The 25,997-nt window shown below is 47.0% G+C and overlaps 1 protein-coding gene across 1 annotated transcript; it reads right to left on the bottom strand.

Moving 5' to 3' along the window:
* Nucleotides 1–7,851: 7,851 nt before the first annotated feature.
* PIGZ (phosphatidylinositol glycan anchor biosynthesis class Z) lies at nt 7,852–25,708 on the bottom strand. The gene is made up of 4 exons (XM_061634560.1): nt 25,634–25,708; nt 17,130–17,326; nt 8,863–10,470; nt 7,852–7,988 (listed from the first exon to the last, which is right to left on the bottom strand). Exons 2-3 carry the CDS (start codon nt 17,248–17,250, stop codon nt 8,870–8,872), a joined length of 1,722 nt encoding a protein of 573 aa, XP_061490544.1. The 5' UTR covers nt 17,251–17,326; nt 25,634–25,708; the 3' UTR covers nt 7,852–7,988; nt 8,863–8,869.
* Nucleotides 25,709–25,997: the final 289 nt, after the last annotated feature.

Below are 25,997 nucleotides of genomic sequence, written 5' to 3'. Positions count from 1 at the left end.
TTGTCAGCTGCTGCCTGCTGTTCAGAAACATCCACATTAATAGTGTCTTACAGCAACCAAAGAGAGCCAGTGTGGTGTAGTGGTTAAGGTGCTGCACTACGACCTGGGAGATCAGGGTTCGAATCCCCACACAGCCATAAAGCTCACTGGGTGACCTTGGGCCAGTCACTGCCTCTCAGCCTCAGAGGAAGGCAATGGGAAACCCCCTCTAAATACTGCTTACCATGAAAACCCTCTTTGTAGGGTCGCCATAAGTCGGGATCGACTTGAAGGCAGTCCATTTTTTACAGCAACCAAACATGGACATCACCAAAGCATGGATCACCATGGCAAGTTATCTCCTTTCTCAGAGGAATCACAGAGTTGGAGGGAGCCTTGTAGGACATATAATAAACGTGCACACAGTGATGTTCCTGTAGGTTAAGCATCTGTAAATATGGTAAGTGCGGGTCTATTAGGTGATGTATGGTAATTGACTGAGAGAGAAAGGGGGAGTACATGGGTGAGAAGCTGAAGTGTGCTGGATGATGATTGGCTGAGTGGCTGGCTGGCTGAAGGTATAAATGGAGGTTTGTGAGTGATGAAGGGGAGAAGTTGAGCTGGTTGGAGTGAGGTTGTTTGGTGAGGGTTGGTTGGCAGAGTTCTGAGGGAAGTGTGGGTTGTATTTGGCTGATATTGAAAGAGTATATATATGAACAGAAATATAAAGAGTGACCATATATGAAACCATACGCTTGTGAAACATTCCTAAAGTAATCTTGTTATTTCCTGTTGTTAGTAAATAAATACTTATTTGGTTTACCAAAGGCCTGGTCTTTGGCTGGGGAATATACAGACCAGAAGGGAGGGCAAGGTAATTACTAAGGCTGAACAGAAACTATCTAATGGTGGCAGCTGTGAAGGGAGATATTGTAACAAGTCAAGTATCCAGAGCAACCCAGAGTTTTATGCTTTATATATAAAGATACCAGGGGGTTGGGAACAGCATAGGCACACAGTCACAAAGTAACAAGCTATAGAGAGGCTTAGGCAAAGTCACTGGGAGTATTGGTTACAGGAAGTGACTGGTGGTGTTGCCTAGCAGTGGGATCTAGTGAGATCTGTGCTAGAGCGGAGTGAGAAACCATATAAAGGACGGTCCTGACTGGTGGTGCCTAGTGAAAGGCAGCAGCCACAAGCAGGTGGGAACCTGACAGAGAACCAAGGAAGGATGTCACATGTGGTGGCTGTAGTGGTGGGATACGATCAAAAGAGGATACGAACAAAAGAGAGTCCCTAAAAAGTGGTGTGACTGTAAAGGAATAACAAAGATTACTTGTGAGTGTGTGGCAAAGAGTCGGTGAGCTCCGAGAAACATGGCTGAGTTCATGAAGATGAAGAGAGAGGAGCTGGTGGGAAAATGTATAGTGTTTCATTTACCTCATGAGGGTAAAGCGGTGGATGAATTGCGGGTGGCATTAATAACGTATACATCAATCCAAATCAAAGAACCTGTATGAGAAGAAACCCAGAAGGGTGCTTAAGTAATCCTGCCTATGTGTATTTAAGAGAGAAGTTAAGATGGGAACGTGAGGAAAAAGATAAGGACAGAGAGATTGAGATGATGAAACTGAGGATGGAGATTGGAGAAAAGGAAAAGCAACATGTGATGGAGGTGGAGGAAAAGGAAAAGCAGCGAATGTTGGAGATGGAAAGGTTGAGAATGGATACTGAGATACAAGTGGAAAGATTAAAATTTGATAGAGAGAAATTTCACTCTGAGGAGACAAGGAAAGAGAGAGATGGAGCAAAAATAAAAATTACTCCAAAGGACTTTGCTGTCTATGAGCCTGGTCAAGATCCTCAATTTTACCTCACAACGTTTGAAAAGGCAGCTCAGATGTGGGCGCTACCTGAAGATAAATACATGCAGTATTTATCAAATTTGATTAAAGGGGAATTGGCTGAAGTGTATCAGTACTTCCCCTCAGACAGGCCAGTAACATATGCTGAATTCAAAGAAGCAGTGTTTAAAAGATTCAGACTGGGGCCTGATTATTTTAGAAAGCTTTTCAGAAACTGCCAGATACAGACAGGGAGGTCTTTCGTGGAGCTGGGGGCAAAACTGATGGATATATTTGGGAAATGGCTGACAAGTGCGAAAGCTCAGTCTGTGGAAGAGGTGAAAAACCTCATGATATTGGATCAGTTGTACCATCAATTGCCACCCAAAATTAGGTTGCTGGTGAAAGATTGTTCCCCTAAATCAGTAACAGAAGCAGTGGAGCTGGCAGATCATTTTGCCTCAAACAGAACTGGGTGGATGGCAAAACCACTAAGAGATTTTAAAGCTAGATCAAATAACAATGGCAGAAAAGATATGGCACCACAGAGAGTAAACCCTCAAATACAATCAGAAGGGCACAAGACACCTCAGTTTGGGTCTGTGTTCCCTAAAGCAGAGGAGAAAATCTGTTACCGATGTGGGAAGCCAGGCCATCTGCGTTTTCAATGTGAGAGTGTAAACCCCCTCAGTAATCCAGTTCAAGGAAGGACAGTAAAGAGTGAACTGAGAGAGGGAGAACCGAAAAAGATACAGTTCTGTCAAATAAGCTGGTCAAAGCTCCAAGATTTGGATTCAAGTTTGAGAGAAGAAGTGTGTGTGCAAGGGGGAAAATATTGGGCTTTGCTAGATACTGGTGCTGCTCAGACCTTACTGAGGCCAGATTTAATAAGATCTGAAGACATTTTACCTCAGGAAAAGCTGGTAATCCAAGGAGTGAGAGGCGAACCAGAAAGCATTCCCATGGCCCTAATAAAACTAAAATGGAGGGGAAAGGAGGAGACTTGCAAAGTGGGTATCAATGCTCAGCAAGAAGAACCTGTGATTTTGGGCAGAGATATTATGGGGGCAGGAGGAAAAAATTATGTGGTGACCAGACAACAACTTGGCAAAGCAGCAGAAGCCATTTTGTCAGAGGCTGAAGAGAACAGGGTGGAACCTGTGATGGAGCCTGAGGTTGCCATAACAACTGCTAGTATGCCTAGAGCGAAAGAAACATTGTTACAAATGGGGTCTGCCACAGAGACACAGCAGTTCAGAGAGGAGCTGAAAAATGATAGCAGTTTGAATGTAATGAAGGAAAAAGCCCTCCAAAACAGAATCCCCTTTACAGAAACTCTGAGGGATCAAATGGAGAATGGTGTGCTGTACAGGCTGAGGTTGCCTAATGAATGGGAGAACCACTGTGAAAATGTGGGGAAAAGTGGACGGAAATCAAAAGCTCTACTGAGATTTCCTATTCCATTGGTGTGCTATGTTGTGAAAGAAACCTCACCCATTTGGCACCTTTATGGGGGGAAGGGCTTTGGAAATGCACCACCTACATCTTCAGCTAAAAACTACATTAGTCCTCAGAGTTCTCCTTCTCACACACCCACAAGGCATGGGCGTAATACAGCCTGTGGGGAAAGAAGAAGGAACCCAGATTTTTTGATGGAAATACATTTAAGCATGGTGAAATTCGAGCCTGAGGTATATCCTGGCGAATCAGAGTGTGAGGTCAACTTGTTGGAGCAACCAGTTTCTTGTCAAGTGTTGGTGGTTCAAGATCTTGAGATCAAAAATTGCTTGGCTACATCTCAGATGAATAAAATTCTCTACCTTTGCTGTAGTATAGAAATGCTTAGAAAGGCACATTCTAATATGTTGACAGTCAAAGTGTTGCATGTGCATCCTGAGTCGGGCAGATCACAAGAGTGTTGTTTACGAGTGTCATTTATGCCACTTCGTCTCAATATTGATCAGGAAGCCCTGTTTTTCTTGAAGGATCTTTTCACTAGTCTGTCTATAGAAGTAGAAATCCTAATGACTCCAGATCCTGAGGTTAAAAAGCCTCTTGGTGCAGACATAACATGTACCTTACCCAAGCATCCCAGCAGTTTCAAGGAGCCAAGCCCGATTATTTCTTTCTCATTACACAAATGAGTGAGTCAGAATGAAAGAGTGCTTGAGGAAATCAGGAAACAAGTGAGAGTATTTTTAGGTATGGCTGGTTTTTACAGAAAGTTTATAAAGGGGTTTGGTGAGATAGCAACCCCGCTGCATGAGTTAACGCGGAAAAAGTGTGCTGAGTGCATGAGATGGGATGAACGGTGCCAAAAGGCTTTCGATCAATTGAAGCAAGCACTGTGTCAGGGTCTGATATTGATAGCTCTGGACTTTGAACAACCGTTTATAGTGGCAACAGATGCATCTGATTTGGCTCTTGGAGTTGTGCTGATGCAAGAGCGAGGGGGCATCAAGCACCCCATTGCCTACTTAAGTCACAAACTGTCATCAAGGGAAAGAAACTACTCTTCAGTCCAGAAGGAGTGCCTGGCAGTCGTGTGGGGCCTGGGAAAGCTGAGACTCTACGTCTGGGGAAGGAAGTGCACAGTCATCACGGATCATTGCGCATTGCTGTGGCTGGACACTATGAAAAATAGCAACACCATGCTGCAAAGGTGGTCCTGGGCACTGCAGGAGTACCAGATAGACTTTGTTTACATCAAGAGAAAGGACAACGTGTTGGCAGATGGACTTTCGAGGCAGATGGCGGATACTACAATCAAGTGAGCAAGATGTAAAATATAAAGGACACTTTACCCCAAAGTGATGGACACTTGTATATAAACGTGACGTATCAATCCTGGGTACAGGAGAAATACTCTGCTGTTATTTAAGGGGGGTGGGATGTGTTGTTCCTGTAGGTTAAGCATCTGTAAATATGGTAAGTGCGGGTCTATTAGGTGATGTATGGTAATTGACTGAGAGAGAAAGAGGGAGTACATGGGTGAGAAGCTGAAGTGTGCTGGATGATGATTGGCTGAGTGGCTGGCTGGCTGAAGGTATAAATGGAGGTTTGTGAGTGATGAGGGGGAGAGAAGTTGTTGAGTGGGTTGGAGTGAGGTTGTTTGGTGAGGGTTGGTTGGCAGAGTTCGGAGGGAAGTTTGGATTGTATGTGGCTGATATTGAAAGAGTATATACATGAACAGAAACATAAAGAGTGACCATATATGAAACCATACGCTTGTGAAACATTCCTAAAGTAATCTTGTTATTTCCTGTTGTTAGTAAATAAATACTTACTTGGTTTACCAAAGGCCTGATCTTTGGCTGGGGGAATATACAGACCAGAAGGGAGGGCAAGGTAATTACCAAGGCTGAACAGAAGCAGTATCTAATGGTGGCAGCTGTGAAGGGAGATATTGTAACAAGTCAAGTATCCAGAGCAACCCAGAGTTTTATGCTTTATATATAAAGATACCAGGGGGTTGGGAACAGCATAGGCACACAGTCACAAAGTAACAAGCTATAGAGAGGCTTAGGCAAAGTCACTGGGAGTATTGGTTACAGGAAGTGACTGGTGGTGTTGCCTAGCAGTGGGATCTAGTGAGATCTGTGCTAGAGTGGAGTGAGAAACCATATAAAGGACAGTCCTGACGTGGTGTTCCTGGTGGTCCCTAGTGAAAGGCAGTAGCCACAAGCAGGTGGGAACCTGACAGGGAGAACCAGGGAAGGACGTCACACACACATATACACACATTGCTCAGTGTTGGAATCCAGACATAAATTATCTCCAACAGATGGCTTCCAGGGCTGCCAGGAAATTGGTTCCATTGTTAAGTTGATCATGATGTTCAAAGAAAATCTCTTTTCAAGTATTTGAAGGCTGCTGTCACTTTCTCCCCCCAGTTTTCCTCCAGGCTAAGCATACACAGGGCCTTCCAATCCCACCCTCTCAAAAGGATATGTTTTCCATCCCCCCCAACCATCTCTGTTGCCCTCTTCTGAACCCATTCCAATTTGCCACTTACTCCAAATGAGATATTGCAAATGCAGAATAAAGTGGAGTTATTTCCTGTGACTTGCAATCGTTCGCCTGAACTGACCTTCCCAGTTCTGTGTCGTTTGCAAATCTGGTAAGTTTTCCTTTCACCCCTGCATCTAAGTAATTCATAAAAGATATTGACCACTGGGCTCAGGACAGAACCCTGCAGCACCCGCCTTGAAACCTCCCTCCTGTTTAAGGAGAAACCATTGAAGAGAACTCTTTGAGTGTAGTTATCCAACCAGCTGTGAATCCACCTGATGGCACTATCATCAAGACACAACCAATTTGTTAACCAAAATACAGATTTTGTCAAATTCTTGGCTAGAATCAACATAAATTATCTAGATAGCCCAGCAGGTAGGGCTGGGGAGGAGATAGCAGTCATGGTGCATGTTGGCACCAATGAAATGGGAAACATAGGAAGCTGTTTTGCACTGAGTGAGACCATTGGTCCATCTAGCTTTGTACTGTCTACACTGACTGGCAGCGACTCCTGAGGGTTTCAGACAGGATTCTGTCCTAACCCTACCTGGAGATGCTAGGGATTGAACCTTGTATCTTCTACGTGCAAAGCAGATGCTCTACCACTGAGCTACAGGAAATATAGTTATAAGGTCCTAGAAGCAAAGTTCAGGTTGCCAGGTAGGATGTTGAAAGCTAGAACCTCCAAGGTAGCTTTCTCTGCAATGCTACTGGCTCCACATGCAAGGCCAGCTAGACAGGCACAGCTGTGCAGTGGATGCGCCCTATGAGGAGAGAATGGAAGAACTGGGCATATTTTGCCTTGAGAAGACTGAGGGAAGATATAATAGCCCTCTTCAAGCACTTGAAAGGCTGTCACACAGAGGAGGGTAGGGGGATCTCGATCATCCCAGAGTGCAGGACACGGAAAAATAGACTCAAGTTACAGGAAGCCAGATTTCAGCTGAACATCAGGGAAAACTTCCTACCTGTTAGAGCGGTATGACGATGGAACCAATGACCTGTGGAGGTGGTGGGCTCTCCAATACTGGAGGCATTCAAGAGGCAGCTGGACAGCCACCTGTCAGGTATACTTTAATTTGGATTCCTGCATCAAGCAGGGATTAGATTCAGTGGCCTTATAGGCCTTTTCCAACTCTACGATTCTCTGATTCTTTGAGACTGTGATGTTGGAAGGAGGTGCTTGGATTTATTAGGCACTGGGGAATAGTTTTGAGAAGCTGGGCCTGTACAAAAGGAATGGATTGCACTTGAACTGGAATGGAACCAGACTGTTGGCACTTAAGATCAAAATGGCAGTAGAATAGCTTTTAAACTCATTGTAGGGGGCAAGCTGACAGGAGCTAGTTCAGGACAATTCTTCCCCCTGGAATGAAGATAAAAAGAATTATGATCATTTAAATAGGAGAGGGGTAGAACTAGCTATTAAGTGAAGGAACACCTGATAACAGTTCAAAGAGGCCAGAGCATCGTAGGCTAAAACAGGAGTGCCAATGACGCTTGGATGGACGCTATATATAATTGTTTACATGCTAAGGCTAAAAGTATCTGAGCCGAGCCAAGATGGGCAAATGGAGTGCTTGGTCTTAGAAGACACTGATAAGGTGGGCATAACAAAAACCAGGTGGAATGGAGAGAACCAGTGGGACACGTTTTTCTCTGGATATAAACTCTATAGCAGCCTTTCCCAACCAGTGTGCCTCCAGATGTTGTTGGACCACAACTCCCATCAGCCTCCCATTGGCAATGCTGGTGGAGGCTGATGGGAGTTGTGGGCCAACAACATCTGGGGCACACTGGTTGGGAAAGGCTGCTCTATAGCAATGACAAGGAAAGGCGTACGGGAGGTAGTGTCTCTCTGCAGACATAACAAAAGCCTGGTGGATTGGGCCAAAGAGGGCCCATCTCATCCAGCATCCTGTTCTCACAGTGTCCAATTAGATGCCTATTACAAGCCTCTTCCCACTTGTAATTCCCAGCAACTGACATTCAGAGGCATACTGTTTGTGAGAGTAGAGGTAGAACATAGCCATCATGGCTATTAGTCATGGATAGCCTTAACTTCCATGAATTTGTCTCCTTTTATTTCATCCAGGTTGGTGGCCATCAGTACTTCTTGTGGAGTGAATTCCATATTTCACTCCTGGGCTCCTGCTGGGAGGAAGGGTGGGATATAAATCAAATAATAAATGAATAAATACATTTTAACTGTGCTATGTGTGAAGAACTTCCTTTTGTCTGTCCTCGATCTTCTAGCATTCAACTTCATAGGATGTCTACGAGTTCTAGTGTTAGGAGAGAGGGAGAAAAACTTTTCTCTATCCACTTTCTCCATGCCATGTATGTAATCTTCCATACTTCTATCATGTCTCCTCTTGCTCACCTTTTCTCTAAACTAAAAAGCCCCAAATGCTGCAACTTTTCCTCATGGAGGAGTTGCTCCATCCCTGTGATGATTTTGGTTGCCCTTTTCTGAACCTTTCCAGGTCTACAGTATCCTTTCTAAAGTGAGGCAACCAGAACTCTACACAGTATTCCAAGTGCAGTTGCACCATAGATTTGTATAACCTTTCTTGACCTGTGCTATGCATTCTAGCTGAGCTAATAGTGTGGTTTCAAACAATTCTCAAGTATTGGGATATTTGACCTTGATTTTCCCTTTCAACTTCCTTTTTACAAATAATTTGTGGAAAGGTTTCCCTTGTGACTGTGATGGATTTTCGTGGCAATTGTCCATTTACATATACATTGAATTTGATAACAGTATGGTCACTGTTCCCCATAGGTTTAACAACACTTGCATCTGGCACCTGGTCCTAGGCTCCACATAAGATTAGGCTGGTTGAGGTGGCATAGCAAGAGTCAGGACCATGTCACAATGTCTGGTGAGAAGGGTAGATCATGATGCCTCTACCAGCAAATAGGAGCTACAAAATATACCTTATATAGGGCTGAGAATAACAAGGGTAGTTTTGGATTGCTTTTTTGTGGGCCACATGTTCTCTCGCTTATTTGCTTAGCTCACCTCGATGCTAGATGCTCTCTTCATTTCTCTTCAGCTGCAGGATATACAACCCTAACTGACTTCTCCACTTCTCACTAAAGAGAATGGAAATTCGTGGTGGGTCTTCCATCGTCAGATGTGGAAAGACAAGCGTCTCCTTCCTGACCAGTAACTGGCATTGCTCTATCATTGTTCTGACTGTGCCTGGGATTATAACCAACACACGGCAAGTTATTTCTTTGTGCAGCTCTCTATCTGCACAGCCAGGACCATTCACTATGGACCCCAGGATCTGGCAAAGGAAGTTTTTGTCAGCCCCAGCCATATCGACAAGCTCCACCAGCGTGTTGCTCTTGTTCACATTAAGCAGAAACCTCGGAGGCATGTAGGTCCGAGCAAAGAGCAGGGTGTAGTGTGTGTGATGGCTCAGGGGGGAATGTGTCAGCTGTTCCAAGTGGAACAGGCAAGGGACTACACCTCCCTGATGGAAACAGCCAAAGAAAAGGGCACCACCAATATTGAAAACAATGTTGACAGATTTCCATTGCTGGCCCTGCCTGTGCTGTGTGACTAAGAGGACCAGAGGCAAAATAAGGGGGATAAGGAAGCGAGGTTCTTGATGGCTGAATAAAGAAAGGAGTGCCAGGGGGATAAAATAGAAAGCTAGTAGTGCCGGCTTGCCTTCTGGACATGCAACAGCTGAACGAGAGCTCCTCTTAGGTGCCCCCAGCCAAATAAAGGGGTGGATGTGTCCTTTCAGCAGTTTGAACCCATTGCTGATAGCCTCTATATGAAGGACCCCAAAAAGCAGTACCCCATTGACTGCTAAATGTGTAAGATGAGGGTGAGCCCCATGCTGGGCAAGGTTATCAGGGTTAAGGTTATAGGTGAGAAAGTTAAAGGGGGTCACAACTACACTCTGGCGTAGTCTAGTGAGGATGTTCACCGGGCTTTCCACATAAATGTTCTGCAGGCTAAGCTCTGACAGGGCAGAAGTGAAATACCAGCTGTCCACCACTATGAAGATAACAGCAGTGAAAGCAACACTTGGGACCAGAGACAGGATGCGGCTGGATATTGTTTGAATGCTCTGCAGACATGTGGTGTCTACACAAATCCAGTACAGCAGGGGCACCAATGCAAATGCCAGAAACGTTGGCCTGTTGAAAAAGCCCGCAACTATTGTCATCCCAATGAGTCTGTGATTTAAAGGGTTCTGCCATCTGGAGGCCAAGGCTGAGTTTTTGCTGGCTCCCCTTGAAGACACCAGTAGAAGCAGCAAGGCAAAAAGAAGCCCTTCGACTGTGTTAGCGAAAGTCCTTGTGTAAAAGACCAGTGTGACGTAGGAGCCAGCAAGCAGAGCCAGTGAGCGCCATGGATCTGCTCCCCAGAGAGGAGCCAGCTGGTAAACGCTGTAGTCGAGGATGAACGAAAACAACGTCAGGAGAAGGCGAGGTGAGACAAGAAGGCTGTAGCTGTTGATGCAGTTTGCCCAAAGCCCCAGCCGCTGAAGGGCCTGCATGGCCCAGAAAGCAACTCCAGATGTAATCAATGGGAACACAACTGTCCTGCAAGGAGACTTGGGGAGGAACTCCCAGGGATGATAAACCTTTAAGTCCAATATGCTGCCTAAGGAGGGGAGGAAAAAACCAACATGGTTAGTAGGCATTAATCATCATCTGGTTTGTATGCTGCCTTTCCACACAAAATTGTGCTCAAAGCAGCTTACAACAAAGTGAACAGCAATTACAAAAACAATTTCATAACAAAAGTAATAAAACAGTAACAAAACAGCAAATAACATATTAAACACAAAAACCTTTTCAATACAATATAACATCACATCTGTTAGCAGGCAACATTACACTTTGAGGCAATATAGCAAAAAAGGGGGAATGAAGACAGTTTTGACTTTACTCCAAGAAACACCTCACCCATTATATTATATAGAGTCCTACTCCTGTAGCAACAAGGCTTCCAAAAGCAGGAGGGGTGTGTGCGTGCAGCTGGAAACACCTCACCCATGATGCTATTCAGGGTCGCACTGCTGCAGCAACTTCTTATAACCCTTCCAAAGGCGGAGGTGGTGAAGTAGCTGGAAACACTCCACCCTGCCTCAGTTAATTATTATTTATTATTATTATTTATTAAATTTGTTAGTCGCCCATCTGGCTGGTTGTCCAGCCACTCTGGGTGACGTACAAGATAAAACAATACGTTAAAACATTAAAATTTAAAACCATAACAGTAAAAACCTAACCCACCCCAAAAGCCTGCCTGAAGAGCCAGGTCTTCAAGGCCCGGCGGAAGCTTATCACAGAAGGGGCATGGCGGAGATCATTTGGGAAAGAGTTCCACAGGGTGGGGGCCACTATTGAAAAAGCCCTCTCTCTAGTCCTCACCAGTCTAGCTGTTTTAACTGGTGGGATCGAGAGAAGGTCTTCTGAGGCTGATCTTGTTGAGGGGCATCCCTGACGATGCTGGAGGCGCTCCTTCAGATCGACTGGGCTAAAACCGTATAGGGTTTTAAAGGTCAAAACCAACACCTTGAATTGGGCCCGGTAAACAACTGGTAGCCAGTGCAACTCCTTCAGCACTGGAGTGATGTGATCTTGCCGGCGGCTGCCTTTAATCAGACGAGCTGCCGCATTCTGTACCAGTTGCAGCTTCCGGACCGATTTCAAGGGTAACCCCACGTAGAGCGCATTACAGTAGTCTAGGCGAGAGGTGACCAGGGCATGTACTACCGGTGGGAGCAGATGGTTGGGAAGGCAAAATTACCACAGGCCTAACCACAAGTGCCAAAGACACTTGAAGAGAGACACTGCTTACAAGTGCCTGTACGCTAATGCTAGGAGCCTCCGAACCAAGATGGGAGAACTGGAGTGCTTGGTCTTAGAGGAGAGCATTGATATAGTGAGCATAACAGAGACCTGGTGGAATGGAGAAAACCAGTGGGATACGGTTATCCCTGGATATAAACTATATCGGAAGGACAGGGAAGGACGTATTGGTGACGGAGTCGCTCTATACGTGAAAGAAGGCACTGAATCCAGCAAGCTCGAAACCCCAAAAGAGGCAGACTCCTCCACAGAATCGTTGTGGGTGGTGATACCATGCCCCAGGAGGGACTTAATACTGGGAACGATCTATCGTCCCCCTGATCAAAATGCTCAGGGAGACTTTGAGATGAGATATGAAATTGAGGAAGCATCCAAACTAGGAAATGTGGTAGTAATGGGTGACTTCAACTACCCGGACATAGACTGGCCGCATATGTGTTCCAGTCATGACAAAGAAGCAAAGTTTCTAGATATTCTAAATGACTATTCCCTAGACCAGTTGGTCATGGAACCGACCAGAGGGACGGCAACCCTGGACTTAATCCTCAGTGGGGACCGGGACCTGGTGCGAGATGTAAGTGTTGTTGAACCGATTGGGAGCAGTGACCACAGTGCTATTAAATTAAACATACATGTAACTGGGCAATTGCCAAGAAAATCCAACACGGTCACATTTGACTTCAAAAGAGGAAACTTCACAAAAATGAGGGGATTGGTAAAAAGAAAACTGAAAAACAAAGTCCAGAGGGTCACAAATGGAAGTCTTGTCCGAATGAAGAAAATAAAAAAGAACACAAACTCTGGCAAAAGAAATGCAAGAAGACAATAAGGGATGCTAAAAAAGAATTTGAGGAGCACATTGCTAAGAACATAAAAACCAACAACAAAAAATTCTATCAATACATTCAAAGCAGGAGACCATCTAGGGAGGCGATTGGACCCTTGGATGATAAGGGAGTCAAAGGTGTACTAAAGAACGATAAGGAGATTGCAGAGAAGCTAAATGAATTCTTTGCATCTGTCTTCACAGTGGAAGATATAGGGCAGATCCCTGAACCTGAACTAACATTTGCAGGAAGGGATTCTGAGGAACTGAGACAAATAGTGGTAACGAGAGAGAAAGTTCTAAGCTTAATGGACAATATAAAAACTGACAAATCACCGGGCCCGGATGGCATCCACCCGAGAGTTCTCAAAGAACTCAAATGTGAAATTGCTGATCTGCTAACTAAAATATGTAACTTGTCCCTTGGGTCCTCCTCCGTGCCTGAGGACTGGAAAGTGGCAAATGTAACGCCAATCTTCAAAAAGGGATCCAGAGGGGATCCCGGAAATTACAGGCCAGTTAGCTTAACTTCTGTCCCTGGAAAACTGGTAGAAAATATTATTAAAGCTAGATTAACTAAGCACATAGAAGAACAAGCCTTGCTGAAGCAGAGCCAGCATGGCTTCTGCAAGGGAAAGTCCTGTCTCAGTAACCTATTAGAATTCTTTATTTATTTATTTTATTTATTTAGTTTAATTTATATACTGCCCTAAGCCCGAAGGCTCTCTGGGCGGTGTACAAAAAGAGAGTGTCAACAAGCATATAGATAGAGGTGATCCAGTGGACATAGTGTACTTAGACTTTCAAAAAGCGTTTGACAAGGTACCTCACCAAAGGCTTCTGAGGAAGCTTAGCAGTCATGGAATAAGAGGAGAGGTCCTCTTGTGGATAAGGAATTGGTTAAGAAGCAGAAAGCAGAGAGTAGGAATAAACGGACAGTTCTCCCAATGGAGGGCTGTAGAAAGTGGAGTCCCTCAAGGATCGGTATTGGGACCTGTACTTTTCAACTTGTTCATTAATGACCTAGAATTAGGAGTGAGCAGTGAAGTGGCCAAGTTTGCTGACGACACTGAATTGTTCAGGGTTGTTAAAACAAAAAGGGATTGCGAAGAGCTCCAAAAAGACCTTTCCAAACTGAGTGAATGGGTGGAAAAATGGCAAATGCAATTCAATATAAACAAGTGTAAAATTATGCATATTGGAGCAAAAAATCTGAATTTCACATATATGCTCATGGGGTCTGAACTGGCGGTGACCGACCAGGAGAGAGACCTCGGGGTTGTAGTGGACAGCACGATGAAAATGTCGACCCAGTGTGCGGCAGTTGTGAAAAAGGCAAATTCCATGCTAGGGATAATTAGGAAAGGTATTGAAAATAAAACAGCCGATATCATAATGCCATTGTATAAATCTATGGTGCGGCCGCATTTGGAATACTGTGTACAGTTCTGGTCGCCTCATCTCAAAAAGGATATTATAGAGTTGGAAAAGGTTCCGAAGAGGGCAACCAGAATGATCAAGGGGATGGAGCGACTCCCTTATGAGGAAAGGTTGCAGCATTTGGGGCTTTTTAGTTTAGAGAAAAGGCGGGTCAGAGGAGACATGATAGAAGTGTATAAAATTATGCATGGCATTGAGAAAGTGGATAGAGAAAAGTTCTTCTCCCTCTCTCATAATACTAGAACTCGTGGACATTCAAAGAAGCTGAATGTTGGAAGATTCAGGACAGACAAAAGGAAGTACTTCTTTACTCAGCGCATAGTTAAACTATGGAATTTACTCCCACAAGATACAGTAATGGCCACCAGCTTGGATGGCTTTAAAAGAAGATTAGACAAATTCATGGAGGACAGGGCTATCAATGGCTACTAGCCATGATGGCTGTGCTGTGCCACCCTAGTCAGAGGCAGCATGCTTCTGAAAACCAGTTGCCGGAAGCCTCAGGAAGGGAGAGTGTTCTTGCACTCGGGTCCTGCTGGCGGGCTTCCCCCAGGCACCTGGTTGGCCACTGTGAGAACAGGATGCTGGACTAGATGGGCCACTGGCCTGATCCAGCAGGCTCTTCTTATGTTCTTATGGTCAGCTGGGAGTCAAGAATGACCCCCAGGCTGCGGACCTGGTCTTTCAGGGGCAATCGTACCCCATGAGCACCAGGTCCACATCCCCCAGCCTTCCCTTGTCTCCCACAAACAGTACCTCGGTTTTGTCAGGGTTCAGCTTCAGCTTATTCCTTCCCATCCAGCCACTCACCGACTCCAGGCACTTGGACAGGGTTTCTACAGCCAACCTCGGTGAAGATTTAAATGAGAGATAGAGCTGCGTGTCATCCGCATACTGATGACATTGCAGCCCAAATCTCCTGATGATTGCCCCCAGCGGCTTTATATAGATGTTGAACAGCATCGGGGAGAGGATGCAACCCTGTGGCACCCCACAAGTGAGAGGCCAAGGATCCGAAACCTCATCCTCCAATGCCACTCTTTGGTACCTACCAGAGAGGAAGGAATGGAACCACTGCAATACAGTGCCCCCCATGCCTAACCTCTTCAGGCGGTCCAGGAGGATAACGTGGTCAACGGTATCGAAAGCCGCTGAGAGATCAAGGAGGACAAGGAAGGTGCATTCGCTCCTATCCCACACCCTCGTCATATCATCTACCAAGGCGACCAAGGCTGTTTCAGTCCCATGTCCAGGCCTGAAGCCCGATTGAAATGGATCCAGATAATCTGCTTCCTCCAAGTGTGCTTGCAACTGTTTCTCCACCACCCGCTCAATCGCCTTGCCTAAGAATGGCAAATTTGAGACTGGGCGAAAGTTGTTCAGATCTCGGGGATCCAAGGCGGGCTTCTTTAAGATTGGTTTTATTACTGCCTCCTTGAGCGATGATGGCATTACTCCCTCTTCGAGAGATGTATTTACCACCATCTTGATCCCTCACCCAGTCTATCTTTGCAGCTCATAATGAGCCACGATGGGCAAGGATCGAGTAAGCAAGTGGTTGGCTTTAAGGTTGAAAGCACCTTGTCCACTTCATCAGATGGAAGAAGCTGGAACTGATCCCAGGAAGCCATGGTTTCCATGAAGTCCCGAGGCGCCCCAGTAAGGATGGCCTCTGAATGTACATTGAAGTCCCCCAATACCAGTAGGTTTGGGGACTGTACACGCACAGCCGAGACCACCTCCAGCACCTCGGCCAGGGAGTCCGTCGTGCAGCGGGGTGGGCGGTACACGAGCAGAATCCCTAGACTGCCCTTTGGGCCCAACCTCCAGTACATGCAATCTGCCACCTTGGTCTCACAGAGAGGAGGTCTGGTGAGAACCAGGGACCTTCGGTAAATAACCGCCACTCCCCCTCCCCGACTACCGACCCTCGTCTGCTGTGCATACAAGAACCCAGCCGGACACATGGCTGCAAGGATAGGAGCAGCAGCCTCATCCAGCCAGGTTTCCATAATACATGCCAGGTCCGCGCCCTCATCCAATATCATATCATGGATGAGGGATTTTTTTGGGCAACAGACCTGGCATTGCACAGCAGCAGTCGAAGGCCAGAGTGTGGAGTCAAGCATCCCCCAGCTGTCTGTTGGCTCTGGACAGGCCCGGAACAGGGGACAGATATTATGCATCTCTCCCTAGTTCCTCTTACCTGACGTGACCTGCCCCTAGCTTTCCACCAGCATCTGCCGCCCAGCCTCGGTATACATTGGCCTCCCACCCTTCCCCCATCACTCCCCTGTGATTGACACATGCCCCGATGTAACCTTCCACCACTCAGGCAGGCACCCAACCTTAAAACAACCCCCCCAAAAGAAAAGAAAAGAAAAACAAACAAAAATACAATGAAATACAATCAGTTGTGGCGGTCTATTTGATTGTTTAGGGGCAATCCAAACCCAAGATCTGCAAGTTAGGATCTGGCAGACCTCTGGCTCAGCTGGAGATATGCCAACATGTCCCTCAACCCAGCTTAGCCAGGGCCAATGTAAGTCCCTAAAATGGAGTGAGGGTGGCGGCAGCAGGGAGCACTTATACCTAATCCGAACCTCTTTCAGTTCTGTCATGTGACCTGGCAACCCAGCAGAAGTTACACCAGCAAAGGTTCTGTAAGTACAACTCTATTTTAAAGGCTTGTTTTGCCGCAGCCAGGCTTGTGCCAGCTCAGCCACAACAGCCTCACTCTTAAAGGAAGTTTGGCACAGGGGTAACTTGCACCAGCTTAATTTAAGCCAACATAAATTCTGCTATCTTCCTATAGTTAGGACTGCTCTGTTAATGTATACCCTCTTTCCACTAGAAAAGCTGTCTCTCAGGGTTATAACATTACAACATAAAATTAGATTTTTTTAAAAAAAAACTTGAATCACTAAAATCAAAACAAAACACAAATAAAATTATGAACCAACAGCACTATGCTTATAATTCAGCATACTCAGATACATTGGTAACCCTTTATAAACTTATACTTGGCCCTTTTCGAACAATGGTGGAAATGAAAGGCAGCTCAACTACAAGGTTGTAGGCACTCGAACCTAACACTACCCCGCCCCCGACCTTATAACAACCAGATACAAAACCTTGCCAAACCAAATTTTGCATACAACATACATGAGACACATTACCTGCCATGACCTCTGGAGACTGAAAAAACTCATCTGGGTGCAGGTAGCCAGTCTGAGGCAGAAGGCACCAACAGACTCTAAGCATGCAAAGAACCCTCCAAAAGGTTTTGGGTGAAGCCATCACAGCTTCACACCTGTCTGGATTGAAATGATGTCCACTGGGAACAGCAACCGCAGATAGTTGTCAAAAGCCAGCCCTGAAAGGAACAAAATATGTAAAGCACAAAACCTGAATGACCATTACTGGTTATGCAAATAATTCCTGGTTACAGAAATACCGACACATTTTTTAAGAATCACCCCTCAACCTTAATTCACAAATGATCCTTTAGTTAAGCACTGCATTTATCATTACATATTTTCCGAGGGCTCTGCAACTACTTTAGATGAATCCCTAACCGAATCAGGCCGATTCAGGCTGGTCCAAAGTGGGTCAAGGTAGCTCTGGATTGCATCTGAAGCCAGACAGTCTGTCTCCAAAGTGTAGCAAAACAAGACCACATAAAGAGAACGCCAGAGTGGGAAGGGGTGGAATTTTTTCTTTTACAGGTAAAATAGGAAAAGCAGTCTGTATTCTGCACAGCACACACACACAAAAATCTGCTCCCACTTTCAAGTGCTCTGCCCCAATGACAAAACTACTCAGCTAACTGTATTTTTGAAATATAAAAGAATAATGTTTAATTTATTAATAATAATTTGTGTTAAAATTATTTGATTTTGTAATCCTGTACTCAATTACTTTGGAATAAGCCCCATTAAAACACAGACACTTACTTCTGGGTAGACATGTGTGGAAGAAAAAAACAAAGGAGCCAATTCCAAGTTAACTGCCAAAAGGACAGAAGTTTATTAATAAGCAACAACAAAAGAACTGATGACCATCAGGAGAGCGCAATCAAAAGGGAAAGGTCTCTCTCCTAGACCTAGTTACATGGATTTATATATGATTACAGATGTCACAGTACATGTCATAGCAAAATCACAGCTTATAGCCATATTTATTTATTTGTTTGTTTATTTATTTATTACATTTGTATACCACCCCATAGCTGAAGCTCTCTGGGCGGTTTACAACAATTAAAAACATTAAAAACAAATATACAAATTTAAAAACACGTTTTTAAAAACAATTTAGAAAACACATGCTAAAATGCCTGGGAGAAGAGAAAAGTCTTAACCTGGTGCCGAAAAGAAAACAGTGTTGGTGCCAGGCATATCTCGTCAAGGAGATCATTCCATAATTTGGGGGCCACCACTGCGAAAGCCCTCTCCCTTGTTGCCAGCCTCCCAGCTTCCCTCGGAGTAGGCACCCGGAGGACAGCCTTTGATGCTGAGCATAGTGTATGGGTGGGTTTGTGTTGGGAGAGGCGTTCCATCAGGTATTGTGGTCCCAAGCCATGTAAGACTTTATAGGTTAAAACCAGCATGCACCTTTATTTTATTTATTTATTTAATCAATTTGTATCCTGCCCTTCCTCCCAGCAGGAGCCAAGGGTGGGAAACAAAGCACTAAAACACTCTAAAACATCATAAAAACAGATCTTAAAATCATTAAAACAAAACAGCATTAAAAACATTTTTAAAAAAACAACTTTAAAAAAGGGTTAAAACATTATTTAAAAACGTATTAAACAATTCTGACACAAATGCAGACTGGGATACGTCTCAACTTAAAAGGCTTGATGAAAGAGGAAAGTCTTCAAAAGGAGCCGAAAAGATAGCAGAGATGGCGCCTGCCTAATATTCAAGGGGAGGGAATTCCACAGGGTAGGTGCTGCCACACTAAAGGTCTGTTTCCTATATTGTGCAGAACGAACCTCCTGATAAGATGGTATCTGCAGGAGGCCCTCACCTGCAGAGCGCAGTGATCGACTGGGCATATTAGGGGTAAGACAGTCTTTCAGGTATCCTGGTCCTGAGCTGTATAGGGCTTTGTACTCCAAAACTAGAACCATGAACTAGGCCCAGTAGCAAAGGGGCAGCCAGTGCAATTCTTTGAGCAGCGGGGTGACATGTTGGCGATACCCTGCTCCAGTGAGCAGTCTCGCTGCCACATTTTGCACCAGTTGCAGCTTCCGGACCAACCTCAAGGGCAGTCCCACATAGAGAGCATTACAGTAATCCAGCCTAGAGGTTACTAGTGCATGGACAACAGCGGTCAGGCTATCCAGGTCAAGAAACAGCCGCAGCTGTCTCACCAGCCGAAGTTGGTAAAAGGCACTCCTAGCCACTGAGGTCACCTGGGCCTCTAGCAACAAAGATGGATCCAGGAGCACCCCCAGGCTACGGACCTGCTCTTTCAGATGGAGTACGACCCCTTCCAAAGCAGGCAACTGACCAATTATCCGAACTCAGGAACCACCAACCCCCAGCGCCTCCGTCTTGCTAGGATTCAGAGTCAGTTTATTGGCCCTCATCCAGCCCACCACCGAGTCCAGGCAGCAGTCCAGGGCTTGCACAGCCTCTCCTGATTCAGATGTTACGGAGAAATAGAGGTGGGTATCATCAGCATACTGCTGACACCTCACCCCAAAGCTCCTGATGACTGCTCCCAAGGGCTTCACATAGATGTTAAACAGCATGGGGGACAAGATGGTACCTTGCGGCACCCCACAGCACAGCTGCCAGGGGGGCGAAAGACAGTCACCCAATGCTATTCTCTGAGAATGACTCTGGAGGTAGGATTGGAACCACTGTAAAACAGTGCCTTTAGTACCCATCTCACCGAGTCAGCCCAGAAGGATACCATGGTCAATGGTATCAAAAGCCACTGAGAGATCAAGTAAGAACAACAGGGTTGCACTCCCCCTGTCTTTCTCCCGATAAAAGTCATCCATCAGGGCGACCAAGGCCAATTCAGTCCCATAACCAGGCCTGAACCCAGACTGAGATGGGTCAAGATAATCTGTTTCATCCAAGAGTACTTGCATTTGCTGCGCCACAACCCTCTCAATCACCTTCCCTAAGAAGGGGATATTTGCAACCAGTCAGTAGTTGTCACAAACCGATTGGTCCAGGGTGGGCTTTTTCAAAAGTGGTTGAATCACCGCCTCTTTCAAGGTGGCTGGAACCACTCCCTCTCGCAATGATGCGTTGACCACACCCTGGATCCACTCGGTCAGACCCCCTTGGCGAGCTTTAATAAGCCAAGAAGGGCAAGGGACGAGAGGACACATTGCTGGCCGCAACATCGCAAGCACCTTGTCCACATCATCAGGCCGCATCAACTGAAACCGTTCCCAAGAAGTTGCAGCAGACGTTCCACTGGACACTTCATTGGGAACTACAGTGGATGTGGATGGGGCAACAAGACTGCTACGGAGGCGACCAACTTTACCCTCAAAGTGCCTTGCAAACAATTCACAGCAGGCCTCCCAAGGGTCTAAGACTCCATTTCCTGGAGTTGATGTCTACAGACCCCTGACAATACGGAAAAGCTCCACCGGACAGCTACTTGAGGATGCAATGGAGGCAGAGAAGTGGGCCTTCTTCACCGCCCTCACCGCCACACAGTAGGCATGGTTATGATGTTTTACTCGTGCCCGATCAGCCTCACAGCAGATCTTCGCCACTTGTTCTCTAGCCGTTGTCCACCCTGTTTCATTGCTCTTAGCTCACTGGTGTATCAAGGTGCAAGCCAGGCTGCACAGTGCTGGAGAGGGTGCTCGGGGGCAACTGTGTTGAGAGCCCGACGCGCCTCGCTGTTCCACAGCGTGACAAGGGCTTCAACAGGGTCACCCACTCTATCTACTGGGAACTCCCCCAGGGCATTCAGGAATCCAGTGGATTCCATTAGGCTCCGGGGGCGGACCATCTTAATCTGTCCACCACCCCTGCAGGGAAGGATCGGAGCCATAAGTCTAAACTTCACCAGGAAGTGATCTGACCATGACAATGGGGTGACATTGAATTGAGCACCTTGAATCGAGCTCGGAAACATACAGGCAGCCAATGCAAGCAGGCCAGAATCGGTTTTATATGTTCAAACTGTCTGGTCCCTGTTACCAATCTGACCGCTGCATTTTGCACAAGCTGTAGTTTCCGAACCATCTTCAAAGGCAGCCCACATTAAGTGCATTGCAGTAATCTAACTTGGAGGTTACCAGAGTATGGGCAACTGAAGCCAGATTATCCCTGTCCAAATAGGGGTGTAGCTGGGCTACCAACCAAAGTTGGTAGAAGGCACTCCATGCCACCAAGGCTACCTGAGCCTCAAGTGACAGAGATGGTTCTAGAAGAAACCCCAAGCTATGAACCTGCTCCTTCATGGGGAGTGTAACCCCATCCAGGACAGGTTGGACATCCACCATCCGGTCAGAAGAACCACCCACTAGCAGCATCTCAATCTTGTCTGGATTGAGCCTCAGTTTATTAGCCCTCATCCAGTCCATTGTCACAGCCAGGCACCGGTTCAACACATTGACAGCCTCACCTGAAGAAGATGAAAAGGAGAAATAGAGCTGCGTGTCATCAGCATACTGATGGCAACGCACTCCAAAGCTCCGGATGACCGCACCCATTTTTATTTTTATTTATTTATTATTTGATTTATATCCTGCCCTTCCTCCCAGCAGGAGCCCAGGGCAGCTTATTTAGCTGCTTATAATATCCTACTTATAAATGAACAGCCCTATTAACCCATAGAGAGAAATGGAAGCAGAGTAATTCCCAATGAGTTCAATCCTTTCTCACATGTACACCACTGTACTCATTTCACTATCCAGTGAATTCTTAATTACTTCAGTTCCTACAACAGGAAGTATGTCTAATCCTCACTGCAAAGTTTCCACATTATATCTGGTCTGGAATAGCAAGGCAAGGAACTTGGTGAAAGGCAATCACGTAACAGAGGGCAAAGATCTGGGGGTTGATCATAAAGAGACACCCCAAGTTGGAAGCAGATGAGGGGGAGGTTAAAAGGCAAAGGTAGAAATGCAGAGATGGGAGAAACTGCAGGCAAAAGGCTCTGAGTAAGTGCAGGAGAGGGGGGGAGACCTTCATGGAGAGTCTAAGATGGAGGAACTACTTCGAGAATAACTAAGCAAGCAAAGGAGAGAAACAAGGAGGACCTGGGCCTATATAAGGAAAAACCTTTGTAAGCATTTATTCTTTGTGTGTGATTTCTTATTCTAGTAATTCCATTATGGCTATAGCATAATAAAATGTTATAATCATTTGAACTTATCTATCCCTGCTTGCTCAGATGGTGGGGAAACTCCATTGGCTTCAGGCTCATACCTTTAAGTAGGGGTGTAGAGAACTTGTTGGAGAGCATTGGGGTCACATTATACCTTCTCACAAAAAGTCCTACCCTTCAAGTGGCTGCCAAGGGGACTCCAATAAGCTAGCCCAGCCGCTCTGCTCATCGGCTTCCGAGGAGGTAAAGATGCCTCCCCCCAAGCCACTTCTGCGGCTCTTCAGCAGCACTCCTCCGGATTTGGGGCTGACTGACTCCCTAGAGGGCTTCACCAGTCATTGCCATCCCCCAGTGCCTCCCTTTGCCACGGATGCAACCCCAGGACATCACTCTTCATTTGGGGACCTGAATGTTGATAATGAACTCCCTGGAGAGGTGATGAGAGCTGGCCTGGGGAATGCCCCCTGGTCAGGGAGACAGAGTTGGGGCCAGAGGGTTGTAAGTATCTGGGTGAGGGTCCCTGGAAGCAGGTGAATGGGAGAGCACAGTTCATTATCTTTCTCTTGTTCTAAGTCAGCACTTGCTATTCTATGGTGCTGTCCTTATTATATTGTCCCATGATATAGGAGTAGATATGACGTATCTAACTATTATGGATATTTTATATAGGCTATGGAATGGCGTATCAGGGAAGGGAGTATTCCAATTGCCAGCATTGAGCCCTGATGGTGTGGTGAGCAAGCCAAGTAAATGGAAAGGCAAACAGACAAGTTAGGCATCTCCCCCCACCCCTATTCTGGTCTCACTCCATAGCAAAGAGATCTTGGTTGCCGTGTCAACATACTGCTGATCCTCAAGTACTGATGCTAAATGCAAGGTTTGTGCATGTTCAAACAGCTGCTGTCAAAAGTCCAATCCTGGAGGAGGGTGCTGACTCCGCTTGAAACGACACAACCTGGCCGAACCAGACAAGTGGCATGAGCGTGTCATTTGGATTCTCAGCCCAGAACCATCAGCCTAGACTTGATTGCCAAGAAGGCAGAGTTAATAGTCTACTGCAATTCCATCTTCCTTTCCAGGTCTTCTGTTCTATGGTGCCCCAGTTTGCAAGTTCTGCACCTGGTGTCAGGCACATAGAACAGATTCGGCCAATGTACTGGCCTTGCCATTGCCAAGCAGGCATTCTGTTTGAGATGGCAGAGGTGGCCTTGGATTTGGTTTCGCAGGTCCTCAGGCATTTAGTTCTGAGCCCCTAAACAACATCAAGCCCCTCCCCAAGTAAGGTGCTACCATGACAACCACAGGACTATCCTAGAGAACTGTGATCCCCACATCTGTGGCAGATTTTATTTTATTTATTACATTTATATCCCACTCTTCCTCCAAGTAGCAGCTGAGGACAGCATCACATTTGACCTGCTATTACGCGCTGGGCAGAATGAGATAATCCAGGAATGGACAGAGGGTCAGCATGCTATAACAGGTGTGAACCTGATCGAGGTTTGGGCATTCAGGGAATTCCTATCCTCAGCAGAGTGAGGGAGGACTTCCATTCACTTCTTTTGCTCCCAGAGTCTGACAGATCCTGACTCTGTTGAGGACTCTTGTGCAGTTTGGGTTTCCTGCTGGCATGGCTGGTGATTCTGCCAAAGTTCTGGACATACTCCAGAATACAGAGATGGCCTGGGCAGTAGGCGTGACCCTCTCCCGATCACTGGAAATTGGCTTACTGATGCTCCTGAACCCTCCAAAGGAGGGTTCCAATAACATCAAGCTTATTAACATAAGCAGACTGTGGTGAACCCACAACCATAACACAATCACAACAGCACTCTTTCCACTTGGGATTCATTTGGATCGACAGCAGCATAGAAATACAATCAATACTTGTGCTCCTGCTAGGTGCATACCACCTCCAGTGGCTTGCCTTCTGGGATTTTCTGTCTGTGGAGATGGGCCATGAAGGCATCTCTGCGGTTCTGGTGGTTGTGCTCTTGCCCAACAGCCAGATTTTCCTTCTCCTGCCCTTGATGTCGTTCAAATATACTTGAGAGGAGGCCGGACATCTACAATGGAGAGGAGGAAAGCTGCCTGCGGAATCTTCAGATTGGAAAAACAGAAGATGTGTTCATGGGCAGCTTGACTCGCGGAGAGGTTTTTTTCCTGGGTTCAAAACCACTGAGCAGGAGCAGGCAATGGGAGATACTGGAAAAGAAGTTGCTGCTGCCCAGATTGGTTGATGGGGCAAGAAAGGAGGCAAGGGATGGGAAACAAACAGGAAAAAGCAGTTCACTGCCAAGTGGAGGAGGAAAAGTTGAGCAGCAGAAGGTGGAGGCCTGAAGGACAGATATGGCGGGCAGGAGAGGGCACGAATTCAAAATCAGGGACGGCAGGAACGGAGGAGGGAGCATGAAAGGCAGCGGGGGGAGGCCAGCCCTCCCTCCACAGGCACCCCTCCCCATTGTTCGACTGAAGCCCCTAAAGACGGGCGGGGTGCGTAAGAGGCGGCCAAGGGCTCGGCAAGCGAAAAGAGCAGCGGCGCGGGCAGATTCCTGCGAGGGAACCTGGTGCGGGTCCCCTCGCGGCTAGGCATCTGGCCTTTGCAGCCTTCCCCAAGGCGGTGCCCGCGCAGAGGTCGCTGGACTCCACTGGCCACCAGCCAGAGCGACGGGAAATAGCCAGGGATAGCGATGGAAGCCCGACCCCAAACCTCTGGGGGGCCCTGGCTGGGGAATGGGGCACGGGAGAGGGTCTTCTTTGCTCCGCCAGCCCGCGGGGCTCCTGACAGAACCGGCAGCTGCTCGGCTCCTCCCTCACGTCCTCGTTGTCGCAGAGCCGCCCTGGGCCGCCGCTAAACCCGAAGGGGCTCCGGGGCCTCGCGGCGCTCCATCCGCAGCAGCCTCGGAGGCACCAGCGGCCGAGGGGGCGCGACTTTCCTGAGGGCGGCTGGAGAGACGTTGGAGGATCGCGTCCCTCCACGGAGCCTCCTAAACCGCTTAGAAGAGGTTCGTCACACTCAAGCGGTATATACATTTTGTCAAATAAAGCAAAAATAAATCAACAAATAGAGTCGAATTCGACAATAAGGCTCTGCAGAAGCCACCCCGGCGGCAGCCGCCTGCACTTGAGCAGCCCCTTCCTTCCAGCAGGCCCCCCCCACCGGCTTTCTGCACCGCGCGAGCCCCGCCTGGCTGGAAGGGCCAGCCCGCGCGCCCTCCATTCATGCATTCAGTTCATTCATTCATTGCTCGGGTAGCACAGCGGCCGGCGCGGCCGGGAGAGATTCCTCGGCCGGTGCCCTGGGACAGCCTTGCGGACGACGCTAGGGGCGTGGCTGGGGCAGAAGGGCGTGGAAGAGGCTTACCTGGGCGCCAATGGGCGGGCTCCATGCAAATGACCCGCTTGCTCGGGACGCCCGCCCTCTCGGCGGCAGGAAAACTATGAGCCGCGAGGTCCGCCAGAGCAACAGAGAGAGCTGCCTAGAGAGGTCATTGCCATGCTGGGCGAACCATCACTTGTCTCTTCTCTATGGCCAGCAGACACAGAGATCCGGAAGTGTAGATCACCTCGCGGTCGGATGGGCCGATTCCGAGTCGCCACCGAAAAGCCTTTTTAACCCCACTGCCCCCTCCATGGTGCTCCTCGGAATCAGTGGGTAAACCCATCAAGAGGGTCTGAGCCCGCTCAGGAAAGGTTAGAAGCCAGCCTCAAGGATCGGTATTGGGACC

This window comes from Rhineura floridana, chromosome 7 (genome assembly GCF_030035675.1).
Source record: "Rhineura floridana isolate rRhiFlo1 chromosome 7, rRhiFlo1.hap2, whole genome shotgun sequence".
Taxonomy (NCBI): domain Eukaryota; kingdom Metazoa; phylum Chordata; class Lepidosauria; order Squamata; family Rhineuridae; genus Rhineura; species Rhineura floridana.
This window is presented reverse-complemented; position numbering and strand designations above follow the sequence as displayed.

Bases quoted from the DNA above. Each gene is read 5' to 3' on its own strand.
- PIGZ (XM_061634560.1), bottom strand. From the start codon at position 17,250: ATGGCTTCACCCAAAACCTTTTGGAGGGTTCTTTGCATGCTTAGAGTC. The intron at 10,471-17,129 runs GTAATGTGTCTC...TCCCCTCCTTAG, and splicing joins GTCTCCAGAGGTCATGGCAG to GCAGCATATTGGACTTAAAG.